At 35.3% G+C, this 26,104-nt stretch overlaps 1 protein-coding gene across 1 annotated transcript in view; it reads left to right on the top strand.

Moving 5' to 3' along the window:
- Nucleotides 1–26,104, top strand: part of CLSTN2 (calsyntenin 2) — a 276,895-nt gene that overhangs the window by 199,244 nt on the left and 51,547 nt on the right. Inside the window, exons 6-9 of the mRNA XM_032193232.1 lie at nucleotides 5,987–6,136; nucleotides 16,215–16,400; nucleotides 20,413–20,661; nucleotides 20,939–21,060. Coding sequence (XP_032049123.1) covers nucleotides 5,987–6,136; nucleotides 16,215–16,400; nucleotides 20,413–20,661; nucleotides 20,939–21,060 — 707 coding nt within the window. The remainder of the gene's footprint in view (nucleotides 1–5,986; nucleotides 6,137–16,214; nucleotides 16,401–20,412; nucleotides 20,662–20,938; nucleotides 21,061–26,104) is intronic.

Genomic DNA, 26,104 nt, shown 5'->3' with positions numbered 1-26,104 from the left:
GGAAAATTGTGTTTCTTTTATATATGATGTGGTTAGAAAGTGCCACAGTAATTTATCATGATAATTAAAAAAAAAAAAAAAAAAAAAAAAGGTTTTGGACAATATCTTTCTCTGCCACTCAGGCTGTTCTCTTAATCGTCTCAGATCTAGTTTCCCATCCAAGAGATGGTATTTCACTTTGTAGATATGAGTGCTGCTTTCTCTATACCTGGAGCAGAGACCCATGATTTACCTTGGACAGTTGTGCTACATGTGCAGCACACATTGTTTTTCAAAGGAAAAAGGTATCAAAGGAAAAGTTCATGTTACTGTCCTTTGTTAATGATATTCACATGTGCACTTGTGCAGAAATTCAAAATGTATATTCCTATGCATACAGAACTTGTTTCCCCCAAACAAGCACCCTGTGTATATACCCAGCAATTCTCTTATTTATCTTTCCTAACAGAATCATTTAATCCATGTTGTATGTAGGAGGAGAATACTTTTTGGAAATTAAATCTGATTTTTGTCCAATTTGGAAATTGAAAACATGCATGTAGCTACATTTTATCTAAGAAGTCATTTTCATGTTGGGATGTTTTATAAAAAGCCTTTTATAAAAAACGATTCAACCTACTCAAAAATGATTCAACTTTATTTGCACAGCTCTTGCATGATGTACAGTTGAGCTTCAAAAGATAATAACCTGTTAGCATCAATAAAATATAAATGACATTGGGGAAAAAAAAAGCTTCTTATAATTCTGTCACTGGGAGGCAAGCATTCTTTATACTATATATGGGGTGTGATCATAACGAATACATCTCTGCTTAAGTAAATGAAGTCAGCTGGCACAATAATATTTTGTCAGAGCAATAGCACAAATGATTTTATCCAGGAAGTGAGGCATCTGGAAGTAGATTTTTGTGTGCCATTCCCTTGCAACTTTTCCTATTTGTGGATTTTTTATTTTATTTTATTTTTTTGCTAATGGTGAGATTTCCTGGGTTGTCATAAAAGGAAGTCCTCCACGTTTGTTTGAAACCCTTCTCTTTCCAAAGGTCCAAGGTACTCTGCATTATGGGGCTGGTTACTTACAGGAATTGCAGGCAGTTTCATAAACAGGGTTGTGACTTATCATAGTTAAGTAAAAGAGATGAGTATGATATGGAACGGACATTCCAATTGTTTATGCCTTTTCAGCTGTTATCACACAGTGCAGGTGGCTCATGTGTGATTATGGCTTCCTTTCAGTTGGAGGTATGATCAAAAGCATGTGAAGTGTCAGGAGTTTTTGGTTACATATTTGTCCCTACGTGCTTGTGACCTGCTTTCCAGCAAAGGCAAAGAGAAATTGACTTAAAGATGACTTTAAAGCCTGCAGTGAATAAAAGTGAATAATTGGAATGAGGTTGTAAAACCTTGCAGTTTTATGGTCTTGAATTCAATTAATAACTTTTTGATCTATTTGTTCACTAAAAGAACACTGCTGCCACAATCAACACTAATTGCAGTCTAATTTGCAATTTTTTTAGATAATGGTAATTGCTTAAGACCACTGGGACTAGAGACAGAGAATAGATGGTTGCACTTTTATTTTGCGACAGAAATATGTTGTCTAGTTCCAACACATCACGGCTCAGATATCTCTCTGTGCCAGCAGATACAAACTTTCTCTGATTTTTTTCTTTGGCATTGTTCCCATTTTTGTTACCTATGGGATGTATTAAAATAGATGTATGAGATGCTTGGGACTGTGGCTGTTAATGCTGTGCTAATTAGGATTTTGTTTATAGTTTTTCAACCATCATGAAAAAAAAATAAATCTAGGGTCTTCCTTCTAGTGAAAGTCATGTCATTGTGTCATTTGGAATTGATTGTTTTTCTCACTTTCCAGTAACATAGATGTAGAATTTCATTTCCCAGAATGAGTATTTGATCAGATGCTTCAAATCAAATCTAAATATTGCAGAGAGCCCCAGAAGTAGGGGGTGGGGGGTAATGAAAATATGCCATTATCAGTTCCAGATGGTGGGATTTTTTTTTCACCGCCAACCCAAAAAAAACAATCATTAACACAGACATTGAAAAAGATGAACATGCTATTCATCAGCTTTTGCCTTTTGGCACATTTTTCCCTTTTTAGGCAAAAATTAATTCTTGTTTCTAGTTCAATCCGGTGAACATTTTTGTTGTCTTGAAAAATTGCACTGTGCATTGGGCAGCATTTGCAGAAAGAGAGAACCCTTTGGACCGCAGCAGTACACAGTCTACTTCACATCACCAAACTGTTCAAGGTGTGAATTAATAGGCACAGAAAGCAGCATTCAGCTCCAGTGTAGATTTTGTAGACCTTAGCAGCTTACGCATTTCAAGCTAGGTAACATAACGTTTCCCATTTAGATTTGGCAACTTTGCTGCTTTGCATGTGAATAAAATTGCTTTAAAAAAGCACAGTACTCACACAACCGACCCTTTTGTATATGGTGCGCATAACATGCAAGATAATAAACTCTTGGTTGTAGAATACATTCATGCAATAGCAAAGGACAAGTCTGTGCTTTGCTATGCAGAGAACTAGGACTAAGGGTATAAGATACAATATGCTTTAAAGAGACTTTTACTTACAGTTCCGTCTAGTTGTCTTAGCAGTTGTCATCAGTTCTGTTATCATCCTATCCATATTGCCTAAGCTTTTTTTTCAAGTAACAGATTAATTAAGCCAAATTTCCTGGACTTATTTGTAATGTCAACAGAACAACATTTTTATATATTTTCTGTCTTGTCAAGGGACACGGTCAAATGGTTAGAGAATTCAGATGTATACACAAATACTCTTATGGCTCTGACCTGCTCTCTGATCTTGGAGAATATGTTTAATATCTGTTTATGACTTAGCTTCCTCATCTTTAAAATGGGTATTACAATGCTTGTCTATCACTGGGAAACATTTAGAAATACATATTCAGATTGCTCTATATGAAGATGAATTACTGAATTATCTGTCCAGTCAGTACAGGTTCTGTCAAATCATGTATCTTTTGAAAGATATTTTTTTAAAGCAGACCTGGGCAGTCTCTCAAGATCACCTTTCCAATGCTGAGATCTGTGTCAGGAGCCTTGCAAATCTGGTATTACCAGAAACCTGAAAATTTATAGTTAAGCATTTACATGTGGCTCTTGTTTGTTTATTAAGCCAGTTTCTTTCTATTATCTATCTATTATTAAAAGTGCACGCTTCTGAGAAGTCATTCTAATCCTCCAGTTGATGAATGCTCCAATACAGTTCTTGCTGGCTCTTGGCATCTGGGGCTGTTGAACTGTTGCTCCTGTGAGCAGGCTGAAGCAAGAAGCCATTCATGCACCAGCACTAGTCCTAGTCTCTGGTATGGGTTAGGGGGTTGTCTTATCATTCCTATACTTACAGGGAGTAAGCAGGAAATTCAAAAGGGAATTGCATTCGTAAACTAGTCAAGTCTTTCCCCCGTTCTTGTAACTGCTCCGAAATAAGATGAAAGACACCCATAAAATAGGAACGTCTGCATCAAACTATCCCCCAGACTGACCATGAAGAAATAGAAGTGTAGCTGTGTGCGCCCTCATATGGAAATATTGATATTTCTGTTGTTGCTTACCTGATTTTGTTTTGTTTTTAAATCTGTTATATCTCTGGCTATTTCCAGGAAAAGGCAGAGATTTAGAAGGACTGAAGAAAATTGAATTTACAGGGTAATTGTGAACTGTGTAGAGAAGTACTTACTTCCCCCATTAAAATTTCCTTTTTTATTGATTACCCTTTTATTTGTGGATGAGATGAAAATAGGAATTTTCAGTCTGTCATCTCTAAAACATTAATTAGTCTGTATTTATAGTACTCATTGTCCGTCTACTTTTTAATCATATTGATTAAATTGTAAAATAAAGTAGCATAAAGTATCAGAGTTAACAGAAAAATTGAATAATTAGGAAATCAATAAACTATTTAGTAGCATATACAAGACATCCAAATGACCTTCCAGAATAACACCTAATAGTCAGAATTTTTGTAGACCAAATCATAAAAGACCATAATGAAGTACAAACTTTGGAAGATAGATTTAATGAAATGTAAATACATTGTATGATTTCTAAATCTTAGTGGACAGCTAATGGGCCAAACAAATTCTAGGATTCTGCTAATGTCAGCTTAGCCAGCTTTGGTTTCTTGAGTTCTCTCTGAGGATTGTGGACTAAAATAATGCCAAGGAGAACTAAATAGGAAATTATAAAAGATTCATGTAAAATAAAATGCAGAAAAGAAAGAACAACTGAGCAGATACTAAGTGAATAGTTAAGTATGTAGTGCCAGTTCTGCACCAAATCCTCTTAAGTAGGTACTAATGAAGCAACTCAAGACAGTAAAATGGGTAGATTAGGTTTCTGTTGTTTTGCTAATTACTAACTCAAAAATAACTAAGTAGTTGGTACCGTTTGTGCAGTTGGATTTGTGTTGGGAAGATGCATGGCAGACGTAAGAATGCCTGGCAAGGTGCCTGTGAAAGAGAATTACGGAAGCTGTAGGATACAGCTGTAGTACTGTTTCCATACTGTCCTTCATCAGGACTTTCTGCTTCTCCATTTGAGATACAGAAATGAAGATAGGGCTTTTCCCATGCTGTTCCCTGTCCAGGTGTGGCGTCAACAGTGCTGAGCAAAGGGGGAGGATCACCTCTCGACCTGCTCTCCACACTCCTCCTGATGCAGGCTAGGATCCATTGGCCTTCTTGGCCATAAGGGCATACTGCTGGCTCAAGTTTAACTTGCTGTCTGCCATGACCACCAGGTCCCTCTCCACAGAGCTGCTCTCCAGCAGGTCAGCTGCCAACTTGTACTAGTGTCTGGGGTTATTCCTTCCCCTGTGCATGAGACTGCACTTGCCCTTGTTGAACCTCATGAGGTTCCTCTCTGCCCAAGTGTCCAGCCCATATTCATTTAGATGAGAAAGAAAGCAGTGTCCATGACATACTTTGACCAGCATCTGTTGGAAATCAGACCACGGTATTTTACTAAATTTGAAGATCTGCGTGCTTCTCCCTCCAAATTTGGCCCAACTGATTTTACACATCTGTACTTAAAGGCAGTTTAGTGGAGCATTTGTTCAGAGTAAGCACATTCAGAGAGGTAGTATAGCAGCCTAGCACAAGCATGCTACATACTCTAAACAGTCTCAGATTTTGGTTTGAACAATAACTACATTTCAGTGGAAAAGAACATAATTAAAATGCTGAACTTGTTAATTACATGAACATACAGGTGCACAGTAATCTTCCAAGCCTGGAGAAATACTCCGAGAAAGACATTTCCTTGTGAAAGTTATTTCTTTTATTCTAAAACAGGTGATTTGCCACCTTCACACATGTCAGGTTCAGCAGATAATTTGTTGTTTCTGAGTTCTGTTTTCCATGTGGTAGCTCAGTGCTGTCATATCAAATACAGCTGAGCATTATTTGGAAAGTGATTCTGCACCTTATTTTTAGAACCCAGGGAAAGGGGTTAAAGGACTAAAAATATCTCTGACTTAAAAGGTAACAACTTTAGGGAGGAAATATACTTAGGCTGGAAATACATTCACCAATGCAGGTCAGGAGTGCAAATGCAGCTGCCACATTAAGGCAGTGTATTCTGGGAAGATGTGAAAAATAAGGTTGCATCTACTCATACTTTAGATGCAAAGATGAAACTACTAAATAGTCTAGTTTTCAGAAAATGTTGTACAGATGTGTTCTAATTCAAATATGCCCATATAAGTCCTTAGCATTAGTAAAGAATGTTATAATTTGCCTAATAACTTCTTCATTTGTCTGCTGGATAGAAAGAAAGTACTACCCACTCCTTGTAATTGTCCTGCCTGTGAATGTGCTCCAAAGAGTTTTCAGATTACACAACATTCATGGTTAATCAGCTATTATAATCTGTATATGCTTAGCCAAGAATTGCTGAATGTTGTCTTGTATTGATTCTATAGGTAACATCAGAAACACTGAGAAGCTGAACTATGATAAGCAGCATCAGTACGAGATAATGGTAACAGCATTTGACTGTGGGCAAAAACATGCAAGAGATGATGTCTTAGTACGAGTTAATGTAAAACCAGTGTGCAAACCAGGCTGGCAAGGTAAGGTTTTATAGTTTATATATTTTAAAGTTATTTTTATTTTTTAAGTATTTTTCTTTGCCATTTTTTTCCCCTCACATACACAGTAAGGAGAAACTATGGTGTTTATTGCAATGGTATAGAAAACTGTTGTTATTTCTTTTGTTTACTTTATTCTGAGCCTGTTAAAAATGTGCATAACAATCCCATAGTTGGTTAGATTTGCAGTATTTCTTTAGACAGAACCAAAAATCAAACACAAAAAAGGCTGAATATACAGAAAGGTTAAAAAATGTTTCTGGTTTGCTTTTCTCCTACTGCTCCTTTAAATAAACGTTTTGGAGCCACCATGACAAGGTACTTTTCCTGTCTGGACCAGAGGATTTCAGATTATATTATTCCAATATGGAAATGTCTTCTGTATGCATGCACAAATGCATGAGTCAAGGCATGCTCAACCAGTAGTAGGTATGAAAGGCATGTTTTATCCAGATTACTGTCTTTGTATTGAGAAATTTCAGTAGGTGTATATATATATATATATTTATATATTTTTTATTATTATTTTTTAAAGGGGTTTTAAGAAGCTGCAGTCTACTGTCTAAAATGGTGAAAACCCAACTAGTGATATGCTGAGAAGACAGATACACCACAAATTATAAGGAATTAAGATGAAAACAAAGGCTGGATTAGAAAAAAAGTAACTTGATATAACCCTTATGATGGGTTTATGATGCAGATGTTATCTGGGACTAACCTGAGCTTCAAAATTGTAATTTTTAAAGAGAACAAATGAGAAGGAAAAAATTCAGTTCGGTTGTTACACATGAAGGCAAATTTGTTGAACAAACACAAAAAAAATAAAAAGCATTTTCTTTGTAAAGTAAGGCACCCCCCTGTCTAAAGGATTTCACACTGGCATAAATCTATAATATAATTTAATATTCAGAATCTTCATTTAAAATATTTTAGTTACTCAGGAATGTATTAGCTGCCTCCACCCCCCAAGTATTTTGAAGAGCATTTTTATTTAAAAAATATATATATATTTATACACACAACTTATTTGCATATCTTAAACAGATCTTATTGTTCTAAAACTCATGACTTATGCTATAAAACCAATAAAGTATCTTTACACTATGGAAATGTTCTGTTCCTACTTTATAGAGTCATTGCAAATGAATGAAATATATATTCTAGGTTGGAATTTGTATTAGAATCGGTGCAATTGTTGATTTGTAGTTTCCACATAATTTCCACTTTAATATTTTATTAACTGGATAATTTCTGCAAAGAGACCTCATTAATGATACATTTATACTACGCACTATTGTCATACTTACTTCATAGTTCCAGCATCAAATATAGTATAGATGGTTATTGATGGTCCCATCAGGTACAAATAGATAACAGGTTGCCAATGAAAGTAATACAAACAAACTCACATCAGGTTTTTCGTTTTCATTATGCTTTGTTTATTTTCAATTGTCTGAAGTCTTTGCAAGCCATTTAAGGCTTTAATGCAAAAGCTGGAATTGAACTATTATTTTATGCATACAAAAATTATACTTTCCTAGAAGTCAGCTGTATGTTGGTTGTTTGTTAGACAAACTTTCAGGTATTTAATATAAGGGGCTGCCAGGTTGTAATTTTTATTATGTGATAATAGAAAAATAGACTGTTCATCTTGTTTGGGTTAAAAAAGTAAAAAAGGGAAGGAAACAAACAACAACAACAAAAAAACAGCAAACAGGGAGCAACATCTCTTTAAAAAAAATAAAAATGTAATCCATGATAAAGTTTCAAGCAGCTTGTCTAAAGTTGCTTGAATTTGGGCTTTCATTGTGCTTGAATTTGGACTTTTTACTTCTGTGGCAATTTGGCACAGTCTTTCTTCCTACTGGTCTGGCAAAGTTTTATGATGTCTTAAAGTTTATCGTAGGCAGGGCATAAATATCAAATAGGTTCTGCTCTGGCTTATTCCATGCTTGTTGAATTGTACTTTTCTATCTGTCAGAAAGATGCCTGCTTCACTTCACTGGCATGTTTCCATGTTGAATTACACACAGTGCAAGTGGACAGTACTTGCCTACTCAGGGTATAAGATCCTTAACTAAACTATTGGGTATATGGCATTAGTTCTTAATCATCACATCATTAATTATAATTTGAAAGATGCAATGAAATACTTGTATACAGAAATGTATACATTGCTTTTAGAGAATTTTTAATGCCTACTTATTTTTAAAGGTAAAGATAGTTGCATAGCTTGTGGTGTTTTCACTTTGAACCGGTATCTGTAAAAATTACCTGTCACTAGAAAAATAAATAAATAAATAAATAAATAAATAAACAAAACCTTTAGTATTTCCAGTACTTAGAGAGTACTTACACTTACAGTGTTCTTACTTCCCTGCGTCTGTCACTCTGTGACCTCTCCCCAGAGAGACAGCTAGCAGGTATGCTCCATCATCTTTGCAATAATGATATATTTGAAGACTAGATGACTAGGAAAGCTACAATAGTGTTTTGCTTGACAGAAGAGAAATATTCTGAGCCTTTGGCTATAATATAAAACTTGACAAAATATGATTTTTTCTTGTTCTTCAGTGTTAGCTTGAGCAAATAAATACTTGGAAATTCACTTTTATAACAATGGCTGTTCTTAAAAGTTATTGGCTTTAGTAATCTGAAACACTGTGCAGTTCTTCACATGAATATCATGAATAGAGATGGTCTAATAAATTAAATGTTAGAAGTTTCAGTGCCATCACAGACACTCTTCTGATAACCTCTACTGCAGAAGGGTGAGACAGCAAAGACTTGGTGTACGCAGAACAACATACAAAATTATTCCTGTTTCTAGAGGACAAGTCCATATGACAAGAATGTATAGCAGAGCAAATAAGACTCAATAGGCCTGGGTGCCATCCTTTAAATGATTTTCGCTTTGACAGAGAACAATTCTAATAGCATTCAAGGTGTCATGCTGAACAACTAGTGTGGAGGGGGCTGGCCGGGGTGCAAAGACTGGCTGCTTGCGAATAGGTAGGGCATTGGTCAGCAGGTGGTGAGCAATTGCATTGTGTATCACTTGTTTTGTACACACTATTATTAGTAGTACTATTATCATTATTATTTTCCTTTCTTTTCTGTCCTAATAAACTGTCTTTATCTCAACCCACAGGCTTTCATTTTTTTTCGGATTCTCTCCCCCATTCTGGAGAGGGAAGGAGGGAGGAGGGTGAGCAAAGGGCTGTGTGGTGCTTAGCTGCCAGCCAGATTAAACCACAGCATTCTAGCATCTACTTCCTTAGTCTTGATGAAGATGAGCATTAATCTACCATCAACAACCATTCTCACACAGGCATTGTCAGTAAATTACAAGCTCTTTTAGAAATAAACCTGACCCGAACTCACATTGGCCATTCTGAGCAGACTATTCCAAAATGGTGTTGGTGTCCTAAGGAAGCTGAAAATTTGTATTTATCTACCTAATAAATTGACACATTAACTACTCTTGTTAGATGTTTTTATAAAGATATTGCCCATTCCTTTTTAAGGCATGTAGGACTCATTAAGGGGATGTAGGGCTTTGCCACCACCAAAAGGCACATTCCTACCACCTCTTTCACGTTGACTAGTCATTCAGAGACCATGAAAAGTTCACAGCTTGCTTATCCTGCTGTAGTCTCCTTCTTTGTTCAGAGAAGGGCTGCTTCTCTTTTAGTAGTGGAGTGATCTTAGATCACTTGTGAATCCACATACTTCATAGATAATATTTTCAGAAGGCACTGTGAGTGATTTTTAAAACGGTATTCATGTGGGCTTTCTAGTAAAACCCAATTATGGAGAAAAAGCAAAACCATCTCTGCTTTTGCTCTTAACAAGGAGAAAGATGATTACTAAAGCAATTGGTTATTGTGAGGGAAAGAGATGGGTTTGGTCAAGTACAGAAACCATACACGAGAATAATATTCCTAGTCCTTAGGAACAATTTCAAAGACACAAATATTTTCTGTAGTAAATGTAAATTTACTCCTGTTCTTGTTGTGCACATACCTAGCAGTTTAAAATGCAATGCTTTTGTCATCTTAATATTTATTAGATATTTGCCCTTTTTTTTGAATAAAAGCTACTGCTTGATGCCACTCAAGTCTTGGAGCTGCTGTGCATGCATTAGCCATATGTCCTTAAACCTGGGTAATCATAACGAAATGCACATATTGAGCTGTTAACTTAAATCACGCTATTTAGTGGAATACTCAGTCTTATCTGTTTCAGGCATTTGAAAATTAACTGAATTAGTGAGTGTCTCTAGTTCGGGGGCTCAAAATTTACATAGGTTTATACTCATTTGCAGTACTTCTATCATATTGTTCTTCTTGCTCTATTTGCTTACCAGACATACACAGAGAAAGCCATCATATCTATTTCAATCTCACTTTGAAGATGGAAACATCTTTTCTCAGCTAATTCTATATACAGATTACAGCTAAATACATCTTCCATGAACATTCCAGATAGGGGTTTTCATGTTTATTTTACCATGGCCTTTTCCTAGAAAAACATTGTGATATATAATCAGATTTTATTTTTTTTTTTTTCCTGGCTATATCAGACTGGTGTTTTATGGGCATGCTGTTAACTTAGTGGAATCAGCTCTTTTCCCATGTCTCATTCTTTAGTGGTGACACCAGTTCACTGAAGAAGTTCCTGAGAATGAACTGGCACTTTGTGTCAGCTCCTGGGCCCATGGGTGTTAGTGGAAACCCCAGGTGAGTCTTAATGTAGGCTCATCAGGGCTTATTAGTAGACTTTGGGCCCCGATACCTGGGTTGTTGCAGCAGATACTTATTATTATTCAAATGCAATCTCACACCAAATAATTGTTTAACCTTTGCTGTTTTTTCCTGTATTTACTTTCTCATATGATTATTTGGCTATGCCAAGTCCCCACCATTAGGACTTTTTGTTTTATCATTCAACGGTGTATTCAGTATCATGTATCTCTCATTCAGACACAACGGTTATTTCACTGTGGTTTACTATCTCCTGCAAGAGAAAAATTTACCACTGTCCTGCACTAGTTCAAATTTCTGTCTTTCTCGCTTTGTTTAAAAATAAAAAATAAAAATCAGCATGTTGCAGAAACATAAGGTGTATTTAGTTGTTTATTACACTTATGAGTTCTGTACTCAAATGTCTTAGCAAACCATGGTTCCTTAGCACCATGGAAGTTAGTTTGTCTTCCTTTAGCTATGGAGAGGCTTTAACTAGGTCAGGCTTTCTGATTATCATTTCTGTAACAGGTCACTTGTATTTAACATCCATAAATTTGTATGTGCCATCAGATTTAGTGGTCTGGTCATTTATATGTTGCTAGCTTGTATATTAGCTGTAAAAACTAGATTTGTTTATTATTTTTTTTATTATTCTGTCATAGAGTAACAGAACTTTAAATATTATTTTGCAGTGTTGGTTAAAATTGTACATATTTTATGTGTTCATACATATGTATGCTAGTGTATGTATATATTTACTCATATATTTATTCTTATATATGTACATATATATATTATATAAACATGTTTGCTAAAACAGAGGAAAATACCATTAATAAAAAATTCAGTTCCTTCTAAACACATCTTTTTCTACCAGATTATCTTGAAGAAGCTCTTGGAAAGTTTTGTCATTTTTCTAGCATGAGAAGCATGGTCCTAGCTGATAATTAAATCTTGCTTTGGTTTGGCATAATTTCTTCCAAACTTTCCTAGCACAATATATGTGTGGAAGCAGTTATAGGAGCTGTGGCAGCCTTTGCAAAGCTGCCTACTTTATCCCCAAGAGAGAAAGCAGTTCTTTCTATCTGTCTGACTGTCTGACCCTTTAAAACTTAGCAAATGGTTTTCAGGGAATGAAAACACAGTGACATTGATGGATCCTGGAAATAGTATTCTGCTGATGCTTACTAGCTGATTTCTGGCCAAGTAACTAGATGACAACCTACCAAATTCACTCATATGTATAATGATTGATTTCATGAATGGGAAACTGCTTAGCCTGAACAGACCTGGTTAGTTTAGTAGTTCAGGATCTTCACAGAAATGAAGTTATTTAAGAAAGGGGCAGGCATGCATTCACAATTGGTCTTTTTTCTAACTTTTCTTCTGAGATGACAAAGCATAGCAGATGATCTGTTTTAATGCTAATGATATATTTAAAATTAAAATAACTTCAACACAATTTTGTTCACCCATAATCTTTGTCAGGAAACAGCATTCAGAATTTCTTGAAAAATCTTTTGCAAGGCTGACATTTCCTGTTTTTACAAGTAAAAATTTTCCTCTTTCAGAAGTTTTGAGGAGGGTTAATCAGGAAGTAGGACAGATAAGATGATTGCTTTGTGTGTCTTTGCATTTTTTTCCAAATATGAAAATAAAATCCTTGGATTTTTTTATTTATTTTATTTTATTTTTATTTTATTTTTTAAATTGGCACATTTTATATATGTATATATATATTTCTATGCATGTATATGTGTATATATAAATACAGAGAAAATGCAGTCCAAGAGAAACTGCACAGGAGCTGTTATCTATGTTTGTTTTGCTAAAAAGGAAGAAAAAAAAACTTTGAAGTGGAAATTCAGGTACAAAGCATTGCCTAGCAGTTTGAAACTGGAAAAGAAAAAACAATACATTGTGCTTCTGAGTTATGGCCCCACACAAACTATACATTTACATTTTTCCTTATGGAAGTCTGCAATACATCAGTTGAAATGTGCATACAAGAACAAAAGAAACACATTTCATATGTTGATATCTTGACTAGGTGGTGATAATTTTTTTTAGAAAAATCTGTGCCAGATGTCAAGAGTTTGAGAAACAGCCCTGTGTTTCATGCCAGTAGATCAAGTCCGTGAATGTATAAACTGTTATTAATGGCAAACCAAAGTTTAAGTTAAACTTCAATGAGTCCTTTCTCTTCTTCATAGTAGGTACCTGACTATGCAATGTTTTGAGAATCCACTAATGTTACCACAAATAAAATCCAAGTCAGCATATTTAGATTGCAGTAAAAACCAAAGCCTAAATAAAATAAAATAAAATAAAATAAAAAAGTAAAGCCTTAAAGTGCTTATATGGTCTTAACAAGGCTCTAAGAGCTTCCGCAGCATTGTGGTGTTAGCTTCTGTGAATTACCTAAGGGAGAAGTGCTGGCACTATGTAGTCAAAAAAAAAAAAAAATTATCCTGAAGAATACGTTCATTTTCAGAATCTCTGCACAAAGATACCATGAGTAGCACATCTTTAGATCACATATTATTGTCTCACAACAAATGTTTGCAGATAAAATATTAGGTCATAATAATACCGTAATACTGTCAACATTCCCTGAATGGGAAGTTCTTTAAGAGCCCATCAGATTTGGGTTGACGTGTTGGGAGAGATGTGGTGCAGTCTCTGCAAGTTTCACTCCAACATAAAACCAATATTGCTCCTCACATCAGCCTTTACCCACCTCCAAATACGCATTTGTCAGCTTCTTACTGACTTCACTAGTGGTGAGATATAGAGAGTGCTGGCCTCAGCTTCAACACTATGGAAGGCTGAAATGCTATGGGCACACATTCTGTATAAATAAGGCACTTTTTTGTAGCACAGCTATAACTACTTTATGGACTGTCCAGCTTATTGCAAATATTATATTCTACTGTAACTCTGTGCCTGCCTGGGAATGCCTTCTGCATGGAGGAGGAATCCTTGGCTGACTTCCTAAATCCACACTGAAGGCCCATTTCCTCCAGTAAAAGGAGTGCAAGTGGAATTTAGGATGAGGATTAGTCTGTAATGCTGCAAGGGACCAATATACAATGATATTAGTTCAAGTGTAACTGATATTTTACAATTTAAAGCTGAGAAAAATGCAGGTGGTTTAGAATATTCAGGATTTATGATCTCTGGGTACAAATTATCACTTCTGCCAAGTAGAAAGGTAATACTGTGAAATGAAACGCCTCTTCTAGTCCAAGAATTCATGCAGCAGAAACAGAGGTCTACCGTTATTCTTCCCTATCAGCAGTGGCATTTTATATAGCACATTTTATGTAAGACATTCTTCATATAACTGCAGTTGTGTGCATTTTCAAATAGATATGTTACAGTTAATAATTCAGTTATATCTCACATACAATAATGAATATTTTGCTTGAGTGTCAGTTAATTTGTGAGAAGCAAGAAAGTGGCTGAAAACCTGAAAGCTGCTGAGGTAGTCAGAAATGTTTCAGGTATATATAAGACACTGTTTTTCTCTCTGGGTAGAGGATTATAATGCTTTAACACAGTGAATGAGAGACTAAGAGCAATAATTCATATATCATTAGCATATGTTCAAAATGGAAAATTATTTTTATCTTATGTATTTGAAAAAAAATTTGCTCTTGTTTGATTGGAAAAATGTTAACCTCAAGTTTATGGAATAGATAGGAAAAAGAAATTTGTTATTGTAATGATGTACCTTATATGATACTTGAAATTTTATGGGAACCATTTAATTTGACAATTACGGACAAATGTATACAATACTGCACATCAAATCTAATTTTATATGGAATATTATTATCTGAAAATTGCTACTAATGTAGTAACTCAGTTGATGCATGCACATGCAGTGAAGTAGTCATACCTGTCTTTTAGTCAATGATGTACATGCCCTAAAGATTTTAATAAAATTACATGTAATACTCCGTGAAGTCTCAGCTTCCACATGGGAACAAAATGCGATGTCATTACCATTTGAATTACAAATCACAAAGAAAATCTGAGAGTCCAAGTTCTGAGATTCAGACTATCAGCATCCCATCCTCTTTGTCTGGACTCTGGACTTAAGAATGGTCTTCATTTCAAAACATTTGCCTGGACTGTTAGATGTTTTTGTAAATTTTTAATCCAGTTTAAGATGATGGGGTATTTAGAGAGCACTCTTTCTGAAAAAAATTTTGAATTTTGAATACAAACTTTCTGAAAATGAAGTCAGTTAACTCTTTCACCTACTAAATATATCTATATGATTAGTTTTCCTTCCAGTGGTATTTAGAAAGAATGTTTCTGTACATTTGCTTTACGAGATTTCATCGACTGCCACAACCTAGAACATTTCCATTTATGGAGTCCTCATTTACCTAGGACTAAAAAAAAAAAGAAACTTTAACACAGATGTACACATTAGGTAACAGAGCTGAATATAGTTTTGTGACTTCAAAATAATTAACTATTTATATCGCTGTTTTGATGCAGCATTCTTATTTATATTTCATATATTTCATAGCAAGCTAGCTACAGTTAGCTAAAACATGAACAGGAAAGATACCTGAAATTCATGGTTTTAACTGATGATATTTGTTTGGGTTTTCTCTGAAGCTGGTTGTAATTAGTTGGATTTAAAAATTAAATGCTTCTGTTGAGAAACATAGCGTCATGCATGCCATGTCCAGGCAGCTGCCTAGGGCAGGTGGTTGTTTGAATGTTGTGGGCTGTAAGACATCTGAAAAAACACAGATTAGCCAGACCTGGCTGAAAGCCTGGTAGTCTTTTCATCTGTAGCTTTCAGTCACATGTAGTTTACAAAATTAAGAAGATATCTGAAGACAAGAGGTGGCATTACAGATGTGTTATATTAGCTTTTGGACGCAGTCGAATAGGACTTATGCATATAGCCAGGTCACTGGAAATATTTCTTCTTTATCAAAAAACTATGAAATTTTAGCAAACTAGTGGAGCCAACAGCTTTCTCTCAGTAGACCTAGCTTGTAGGCTGTCATGGGGACATGGATGTTGGAGACCCAGACTGACACCTATTAGCAGTTATGTCAGGATATGTAGCCTGTGTTGGCATGACTTAGTGATATTACTTAATTGAGCTTTATGTTCTTCTAGAAAGGAGCAAAAACAATTTTTTAGAACAGTAACTCACTGACGCCAAGTTCAAAAAAATTAACTTTTATCTTAGCCAGGGACTTTGAGAGCATTATGTAATTTAAAATTGTATTCTTTTCACCTTTTTAATCACTCTTGGATCTCTTGTGTTTTTCCAGACTGGAACAAACGTATTGAATACAAGCCTGGTTCTGGCAGCATACCTTTGTTTCCCAGCATTCATCTAGAAACATGTGATGGACCAGTTTCCTCAATACATGCAACCATTGAATTGCAGACCAATTACATTGGGAAGGGCTGTGATCGTGAAACATACTCAGAAAAATCTCTGCAGAAACTATGTGGTATGTAATGGCTTTCAGTCAATATAACAATAATATTTTTCCACATAAAGAACCAATTATGAGCTAGAAGCATGCAATACACAGATTTATCTCAGCTGGTTCATTTTTGATGGTAGCAATGAAAATCAAAGGATAGTCGATATTTAACTGGTGCTCTATTCTTGTGTATTCTGTCTTGTGTTGTAGTCTTCCTCACTCTGCTTTCTGCTCTGCCGCTAGGTACTGTGCCAGAACAAAAGCAAACAAAAATAAAGGCACATTACAGGCTATCATGCAAGGAAAAATATTTAAGAAACATAAGTTTCAGAAAAGAGGCGTCCTGATGAAGAAAGGCTTCCTAATTATTTTATTGCCTTTTCCTGCTTTTGGTAACTTGGTCTAAAAGATACAAATTCATATTGAATGGTAGATTAAATGCTTGAAGATACTGCTGTATTTTTATGACTTTAAGGGTTATGCATGTACATATGCAACATACATATATTAAGTCAAATACTTTTGCTTTTTGAAATCTACTCTGTCTCCTCTTCTCCAAAATACATCTTTCATGGCTTCTTTCTGTTCTGTAATAGCAAATGTGCATTTTTTTTCCTGCCATTTACTTGTGTGGCTTTTGGTTTGGGATGCTCGACTGTCTGGCTTACATGTATGTTTGCTTTGATAACCACTAGACAGTGTTTCAAACATAATGAGATCAATACACTAATCTTTAAGAAATAAATTTGCAAATGAAAGTTTTCAGCCAGTGTTCCCAAATTGTTAAAATGGAGAGCCGATCCCAGGGGAAAGGAGTTTGCACTTATGATTAGCAACTACCTGTGGAGACTGGGAAAGTGAGGTAAATATGAATTAGAGTAGCAGAATTCTCATAATATATTTTCAACCTGCATGTGAGCTGGTGGGCTGATGTAGTGTCTAACAGTACTGCTGAACTTATGATTTGAACTTAGCATATCTGTGAAGGAATAGAATATTAAGCACTTGAGAAAACAGGATGTAGAAAGCATATATAAATGGGGGAGGGGTGAGTTCTCATTGATGAAAGAATATTTTTTTTCTCCAAGGTTACCATATCTTCACAGTGAAGCATAGGTAGAAACTGTTAATAGGAGTTCGATAAAAAGGTTATAAATGAAAGTGAACTTTACAATAGAATTGCATCAGGACAAGTTTATGTTTTGGTATTTGGTATTTATTGCCTTCCTTACTGTAGAGAGAAGAGGTTATCTTATGAAAGCAGGTTAAATTATTTCTGGAAATAAGTTTTCTTCCAGAAATGACCTTATTGTATCTAATGGTTGGATAAATAAATTCTTTGTGAAGGAAGAAAACCCTGCACTTTTTTTTTTTTTCCTATCAGTGAATCATCTTATGATTGCAGAGAGTGCAGAATTGAATGATCAGACACACATTCATCAGTTACATATAAAATGCAAGATTCTCTCTATAATCAAGGATCCAGTTTATAAATCCCATGCCCATTTCTTAATTTATCAGTTGGAAATAAAGAGAATTCAGATGCTAAGCAACAGGCATTAAAATTCATATTTTTATATGACTGATGGTTTAACTCTGCTTTTCAATAACCCAGTGATTTGTAGTCACTTTGACAGTAAAGATGGGCAGTTTTAATGATTAAATTACACTTGAATCATTTTAAAGTCAAGGAGCTATTAGTATTTTGCCTCAGAGCATTTTAGGAAGCGTTTTTTCACCTTGTCATCCAACAATAATAAAAAATAAAGAATGTATGAAAGACTCAATTTGGACTGCAAAACATATTCAGAATAAATCTCACTAAATATATATATATATATATTTTAAAAATGAATGCAAAAGGAATTCCTTGAGAGAATTATGCTTTTACTTGTAAAACCACCACACCCGTGCAAGTAATTTTATTTTTACTTTTTTTTTTTTTTATATTATTATTTTTTAAAATAAGTTTATCTAAGTTTTGCTGTTTGGATAAAATCAAGTTCAGTGTTTTCCCATTGATAAGATCTGTGTATTAAGCAATGCACTGTGGTGTGTTATTCAAAATTAAAATTTGTCTTTGTGTTCAATTCTAAATGTGGAGGGTTTAGGTTTGATATTACTATCACTTCAAAATAACCTAATTTTAAAGGAACACGTTTTGAACTATTGTCTAAGAAATGCAGTTACTGAATATGATTGTTTTTACATCATCACTATAATATATTTTTAAAAATATATAGGATACATTTCCAAAACATTTTTGGCATAACATTCTACACTCCTGCAGAGAGTTGGGATCTTCCCTTGGACACTGGAGGGAGGTTAAGATTTCATACTAGTATGGAATTTTTTAATTCAGTTTGCGTTTTTTCATCATATTTTTACCTGTCAAAGCATCAACAAGAATACACAGATCGTTTTTACTCTGGCAAGCATACTTTCTGCTAAATACTATCTTTCACAGGCTAAGTAAAGGCTCTGGATACCTGATTACATGTTTATAAAAAGTGCCTGACAGTTGTTAAGCTGTAAAAAAAAAAAAATAATAAAAAAAATACAGAGCTCTAAAGTACTGTGCTATTAGATCTTGGCACCACAGTGTTTTCCATTTCTGGTTTGTTTGGCTTCCTCCCCTGCCTGCCCCCCAACTGCCCCCCAATTTAATTTTCACAGAATCACAGAATTTCTAGGTTGGAAGAGACCTCAAGATCATCGAGTCCAACCTCTGACCTAACACTAACAGTCCCCACTAAACCATTTCCCTAAGCTCTACATCTAAACGTCTTTTAAAGACTTCCAGGGATGGTGACTCCACCACTTCCCTGGGCAGCCTGTTCCAATGTCTAACAACCCTTTCGGTAAAGAAGTTCTTCCTAATATCCAACCTAAAACTCCCCTGGTGCAACTTAAGCCCATTCCCCCTCATCCTGTCACGTGGGAGAACAGACCAACCCCCACCTCGCTACAGCCTCCTTTAAGGTACCTGTAGAGAGCAATAAGGTCACCTCTGAGCCTCCTTTTCTCCAGGCTGAACAAGCCCAGCTCCCTCAGCCACTCCTCGTAGGACTTGTTCTCCAGGCCCCTCACCAGCTTCGTCGCCCTTCTCTGGACTCGCTCCAGCACCTCGATGTCCTTCTTGTAGTGAGGGGCCCAAAACTGAACACAGTACTCGAGGTGCGGCCTCACCAGAGCCGAGTACAGGGGGACGATCACCTCCCTAGCCCTGCTGGCCACACTGCTTCTTATACAAGCCAGGATGCCATTGGCCTTCTTGGCCACCTGAGCACAGTTCTGGCTCATATTCAGCCGACTATCAACTATCACTCCCAGGTCCTTAACAAATAAATGAGTGTAGCTGTGGACCACTTGTTCATACATGTAATTTACTTTCCGTAGGGGAGCTAATCTGAGTTGTGAGGAGCACATGTCTTATATCTATCATTAGGCAAGAACACATGGAGTTACAACCATCATGTACCTGACAGAAGCCAGAATTAGAGTGATATTTTCGGTTTTAGGGTGAATACTCTGTATGCACTAATATTCATACCAACATTATATATGGCTGACTACTAGACATTAGGATATATATTCTACATTCATCCCCACTCTACTGAATTTGGCAACACATCATCTCCGTATACTATATATCTCCATGCTGTCAGAGAGAGAAGATATGAACTCTCCTTATCCGGATGTAGAGATCTTGGTTTTAGTCTTAGCACTTCTCAGAAGAACTGAAGATATGACATTAATGGATTTTATAAAATAATGAGAAATTTCTAAGGAAGTAACTTTAAAATATTTTTACAGTTTCTGTGCAATACATGTAGTCTACCAAGCTCTTATGGAATTGTTTTACTGGCTACTAGATAGCATGTATGTGATTTGAGAGTGAAAGTAGTAGGACTGTTTGGGAAGTGAAAATAATCTAAAGAGGAATGCATGAATCAGGCCCTGTGCCTATACTAAATTCATTTGAACAGCTCTTTTATTAGTTTCACATTGTGTTCTCATTATGTATCATTTGCAGGAGCATCCTCAGGTGCCATTGACCTGTTACCATCTCCCAGTGCAACAACTAATTGGACAGCTGGGCTTCTCATGGATAACAATGACATAATTTTTAAATTTGATGGAAAGCAAGGAGCCAAAATTCCAGATGGAATAGTCCCAAAGAATTTAACTGATCAATTCACCATAACTCTGTGGATGAAACATGGACCTAGCCCAGGATTAAGAGCTGAGAAAGAGACTATTCTCTGCAACTCAGACAAGACAGGTGAGTGTCTATTGACAAAATGTTTGACAAAGGGCATAACAAAGTTGGTAGAATATTACCATTTCTTCTCAGTTAAAGAATGTTTGAAAAACAAATAATGAGCTGGATTTGGTGCCATACTGAGAATTGGTTGGTGATTTGACAGCTTATTGAGAGGACTGTTGATGGGGACTGGTTGTTTTTTTTGTCCTTTGGGTGTATATTGCTTTGAAGCATATTCACCTAAACAAAAGTATTGATGATAGTTCAGAGTGCTGATCTTGTTCCCTCCTTTCAGAGATGAACCGACATCACTATGCCTTGTATGTGCACAACTGCCGATTAGTGTTTCTGTTGCGTAAAGACTTTGATCAGGCTGACACATTTCGCCCTGCGGAGTTCCATTGGAAACTGGATCAGGTAACTGTTCTTATCTATAACACACCCATACCTAATCTTTCCCTTCATCTGCTTTAGAAATCATAGAGATCAACCCAAATACTGGCATAATTATTTTGAGGAATCAGAAGTCTATTTCAGTTAAGTTGCAAATTCTGACTGTTGTGATTCTTTATTGGGATCCACAGAAAGAGATAAATTAGTTAACTTAGTTGAGTTGTTTAATATAGTAGGTTTTTCATCTGAGTCATTTTAACAGTACATAGAGGTTTATATCCATTGGCAATGGAGAACCTAGAATCATGACATTGCATACAGTTCCCTAAAAGCTTTCAATTTATCATTAAAAAAATGGCTGTATCAGCACAAAGGAAATGATAGGAGCCTTTACAATAAAGAGTATGCTGACATACAGGAAGCCATTTGTAATATATTTTAAGTCTAATCTGTAGATTTTTACTTTCATCTACTGTGCTGTATGTAATTTCTCCTTATTATTAAGAGTATGTTGCAAGGAAATTATTATTAAAGAGATAAGAGTTGTCTTTCAAAGATTTATTAATTTTAAACAGGATAAGGATCATTTGATGAAATATTTCCTCTTGCATCCAAAGTAGTTATTTTCTCAAAGCGAGTTTCTTTGTGTCTTTGGGCCCAAACTGTAATATCAAAGATGTAGATATAGGAATGGTAACTTTCCTAATTTAACTTCAAAATGCATATAAATTACCACCTTTGTCCTGATTATCAGATGAATGCAATGATAAAACCATATAATGATTGTAGTGCTTGCTTTTCATTTCCATTAACTAATTTGGAACCGGTTTCTGCTGTACATGATATGAAATCTTAAAGTGTCTAGAAAGGGTTAAATTTAAATTAGAACATATTTCAGATTACCAGTCTTGAGCGACCAATGTAACCTCAGAAAATACCATTCTAAGTGCTGAAGATAGATTTATATTTCAATTGGCTGTGTACTAAACATCTAAAATATTCAATGGTACTACAAAGTTTATGTAAAGTGTTTTGACTTTGGAAAGCTAAATGCAATCAGCTTCTCTTCTATAGCCTCAGAATGGGCGAGTAACAGTGTCCTCTCAGTAATTGGAATTTGTATATAACACTTGTAACTTAGCCATGACAAAACACTGGAAAATGTACTGTCAAGGGCAATTTTCCATTGACAGGGGATGTATTTGACTGTGTGAAAGAACTTTTTCATCTCTATTACCATCTACAATTACTTTATTCACACTCTACTTTCTCCGTATGATTTCCATACTTTTTTTAAATGGCATAAATCGGAAATTACAGAAATCTTATCTTATATCTTTCCAATTATTATCTTACTTTCCAATTATTAGCTTAATCTTATATCTTTCCAATTATTTTTTTCTTTATCACATAAAGAAAATATATCCTGAACTATTTTTTCATATAGAGATTTTTCTGTGTGCTTGGAATTTGAGTAACATTGATGTTATTGATGAGCAATACATGCTTTTTATATTTATATTTTGACAGCCTTACTTTCTTTCAGACAGTGATGCTTACCAAAAGTATCTCCTTCTTTATGTTTTTTTTGTTTGTTTGTTTGTTTGTTTGTTTTTTGTTGTTGTTGTTGTTGTTTTGATTTGGGAAATCTGTATGAGTTTGAAGGTACATTGTTTCAAAACAACATGTTAAGTAAGAGTGTGTGTAGTTAAGTAGAAGTGCTATTTTTTCTCCAACAAGGAAAAAAGAATGCCTTGGGCAATTCTACAGATTTTGATTTAAATCAATAAACCTAAGACAGTTTCACTAGAATCTTCTTGGATCTTCAGCTGAAGTTAAGTAGAGTCCCAAATATCTGCTGATAGAACACATTGTTTGTGATATAAATCCTAGAGGAATCTAAAGATTCTAACTAAGGATGACTGAATAACTCCTTGGAGATAGTTTCACAGTCATACTCTTGAGGTACATTTCTGCAGGGAAGTTATTATGCTGAAGATATCTCAGCAAGAGCGTATACTAAAGTAGTCCCAAGTAGCACTTGACACATTACCTTTTTTCATTTCTACTGTGTGATTCCAAACTGTGTATTTCATTGTCTGTCATTTGTGTACACTAAAATAAGCTTTCAAACTGTAGCACTACAGAAAAGTTGAGTTGCAGTTGGGCACTGAAGGGAGAAATCTTCTTATTATTGAAAGCTCCTAGATGACAGAAGCTAGAGATAGATACAAAAGATTTATTAGGTCACGTTATTCATTTCATTTCATCTTATTTCATTCAGATACTGCCAATTGATTTCCACAGTATATTTTCAACTACTCTTTCCAGCTGAGAAAAAAATGTAAGATTAAAGTATGAATAAAGTTTGTTATGGGTTGGGTGACCAGACTTTCATAATGATTAATTTGTATGGTCATGGTGGTACTGCTGTGAATTTTGTCATAATAAATGGACTTGGTAAAGACTGCTCCTTTATCTCCTCTTAGTGCTTCTCTATCTGGCCTTATATGGTAATTTAACAGGAATTGTAAAATATATGAATAACGGGCTATTAAGGAACTTGTATGGTTTTGAAAACAAGCTAGTCTGAACTTCACTTCAGAGTAGTAAAATTATTTATGTCAACTTCTGTCTGTCTAGGTACAGTGGTCTTCCCCTGAAAGCACTGGGTAATTTACAATGTGTATCAAAAAGGAATTAACTTTCCAGTACAAACTTCTTGATCTCAATAAGAAAAGAAGCCAGGGCAAGTAGATGAAGTGCTCTATACACTTCTGAAAATCCTAGCAATTGATTTTTTGCATATTTAGATTCTGCAATACCTCTGGAAATCTCACCTTTAGAAGTGTTTATTCTGTAGTGGCAAATCTTCAGGTTCCTTGTTTTTTGAAGAAAAGTATGGGAATTAAGCTGTATTTAACCATTGCTCAGTTTCTCACCATCTGCAATGCACTGTGATATGCAATGCTATAGACCAAGTTGAATATATAACTGTGATAGTTCAATGGCTGGTACAAAGCATAGCCACAGTACTATGAAATGTGGCAGAGTAACTTATTTCTGAGCTCACTTTATGATTGTGACAACAATCCATAGCTTGCTTATGCTGAGAGGAATCTGGTGACCTTGGATCTGGTGAAGCATAAACTAGTGAAATCATTTATCATTGTTACAGCAGAGTAGTAAAATTTATAATACGAGCTGCATTGGCTCTACCTCGCCCCCAAGACTACTTATTATTTCAAGGCACTGACCAAGAATGTGACTTTATTAGCATTCCAAATTTAATTTAATTCTTTAGATCGCAGTATTGTGGTGCGTAAGCGTAGCACACAGCTTAGTTGCAGACTCAATTCTTAGCCAAACACAAAGTGTCATGTAACATTTTATAGATACACCTGAGCAGTGCCTCATGATACAGCGGTAAGTGTGATGTATACAAGTATCTCAAACCTTCACAAAGTAGTGTCTGCGGAGTTAGCTCTGGAAAAATCATGTATTTAAATCAGTTCATAGATCGAAAGATTTATTTTCAGTATGGCTTTCAGGGTATTTAGCCCTACTTGTTACATTAAACTGAATGGACTTTACTTTACTTAACTAGTTCTTTGCTTATTGTGCTAAGCATGCATGACCTGAAAGTGCCATAACCCTGTGCATATGTCCCTTTAGGATTGAACTGCTAAGATATAAGTATACCTGCAAAAATTTCTAATAAGCAGAGTTAACAGACTTTAAACTGAAAGTGTCCTTGTAATTTATAAGAAATGGGAGAGGAGTTGGGGATATCAAAAATAAATTGATTTTTTTCCCACTTTCATCCTTTTGGAAACTAATCATATCTGTCTTTTTAGTTGTGAGAGTGCATTAGTTATAATTTGGAAAGAAAGGTGTGGAAAAAAAAAGCCATGCAAAAACTCAGTGTTAAGTAAAAATGCATGCTGGATGGTAAGAAAAAAAAAACAACTGCATGGTTTTCCCAAGCAACTGCTATAGATGCTCAGTTAGAGGTGGTTCACTTTTACTCACTCCCATGTCCTTGGAAGTGCATGTAATCCTATTTTTCAGTAATCAGAATCATGACCTTTTTTCTAAATTTACCATGCATATGTTTAAATGGAGTATCATGGGGTGTTTGTCAACATTTTTATCATTTCTTTTCTCATGCTTAATTATAATAAGATTGTTCAAACCTGAGTACCTATTACAAAAAGCTGTCAACAAAGTCAGTAAAAGACACCTAAATCATCACCTAATTTTCTCAGATCAGTAGGAATATATGTATATTTTTAAGTGAATTATTTAAGTAGGTGTAAGTTAGGGCCATCTAAGAATAACACATGAAATATAAAAAGTGTCCTTGGTGATATATTTTTTTCTTTGTAGAAAGCTGTGATGAGTGATTTTAGGGATCTCTGCTATTGGGTTTCTTTTTGATAAAATGGACATATTGTACAGCTATCTCTTGCACACAGGAAATAACTGCATATGGTATAGTTCTGGTTAGGGACAGAGGTTTCAGAGTTCTTGACAACACAAAAGTACCCTTGGATACCAGGGAGTTGATCAGCTTCTTAACTCACATCGCTAATCACATTTCCTTTCAGCCACTGGTGCTCTGTCTGGCCTCGGTTAAATTATTTTATGCAAGTATACCAGAACTGCAAAAGAGATCAGTTTATAATGGATTACGTATATTAGAAATTGAGTTCTGTTGAAATTAGTGAAGGAATAATTTTAACAATGGCAGAATTTCTCCCTAGAGATGTAAAAAACAAACAAAACAAATGAAGTCTTCTCACTTCTCTTCCTGTCAATGCAAAAATATTTCTGAAAGCACTTCAGGGAACTCTGTTAACAGCTCTATCACGAAAGTTTGAATTAGTGCTCCTTCCCCTCATCGTCATCCTCAGCAAAAACTCTTCTGGTCATCAAACTTCTGCAATAAACGACAGTTTTCATGTGTTCTGTATTTGTGGTCAACAGAGTGAGAACTTTGTCCCTCAATTTCTATCTGTTTAAACAGTTTTCTCTAACCCTCACGGGACTAAAACCAAATAATAGT

Source organism: Aythya fuligula, chromosome 9 (assembly GCF_009819795.1).
Source record: "Aythya fuligula isolate bAytFul2 chromosome 9, bAytFul2.pri, whole genome shotgun sequence".
In the NCBI taxonomy this organism is placed as follows: Eukaryota; Metazoa; Chordata; class Aves; order Anseriformes; family Anatidae; genus Aythya; species Aythya fuligula.
This window is presented reverse-complemented; position numbering and strand designations above follow the sequence as displayed.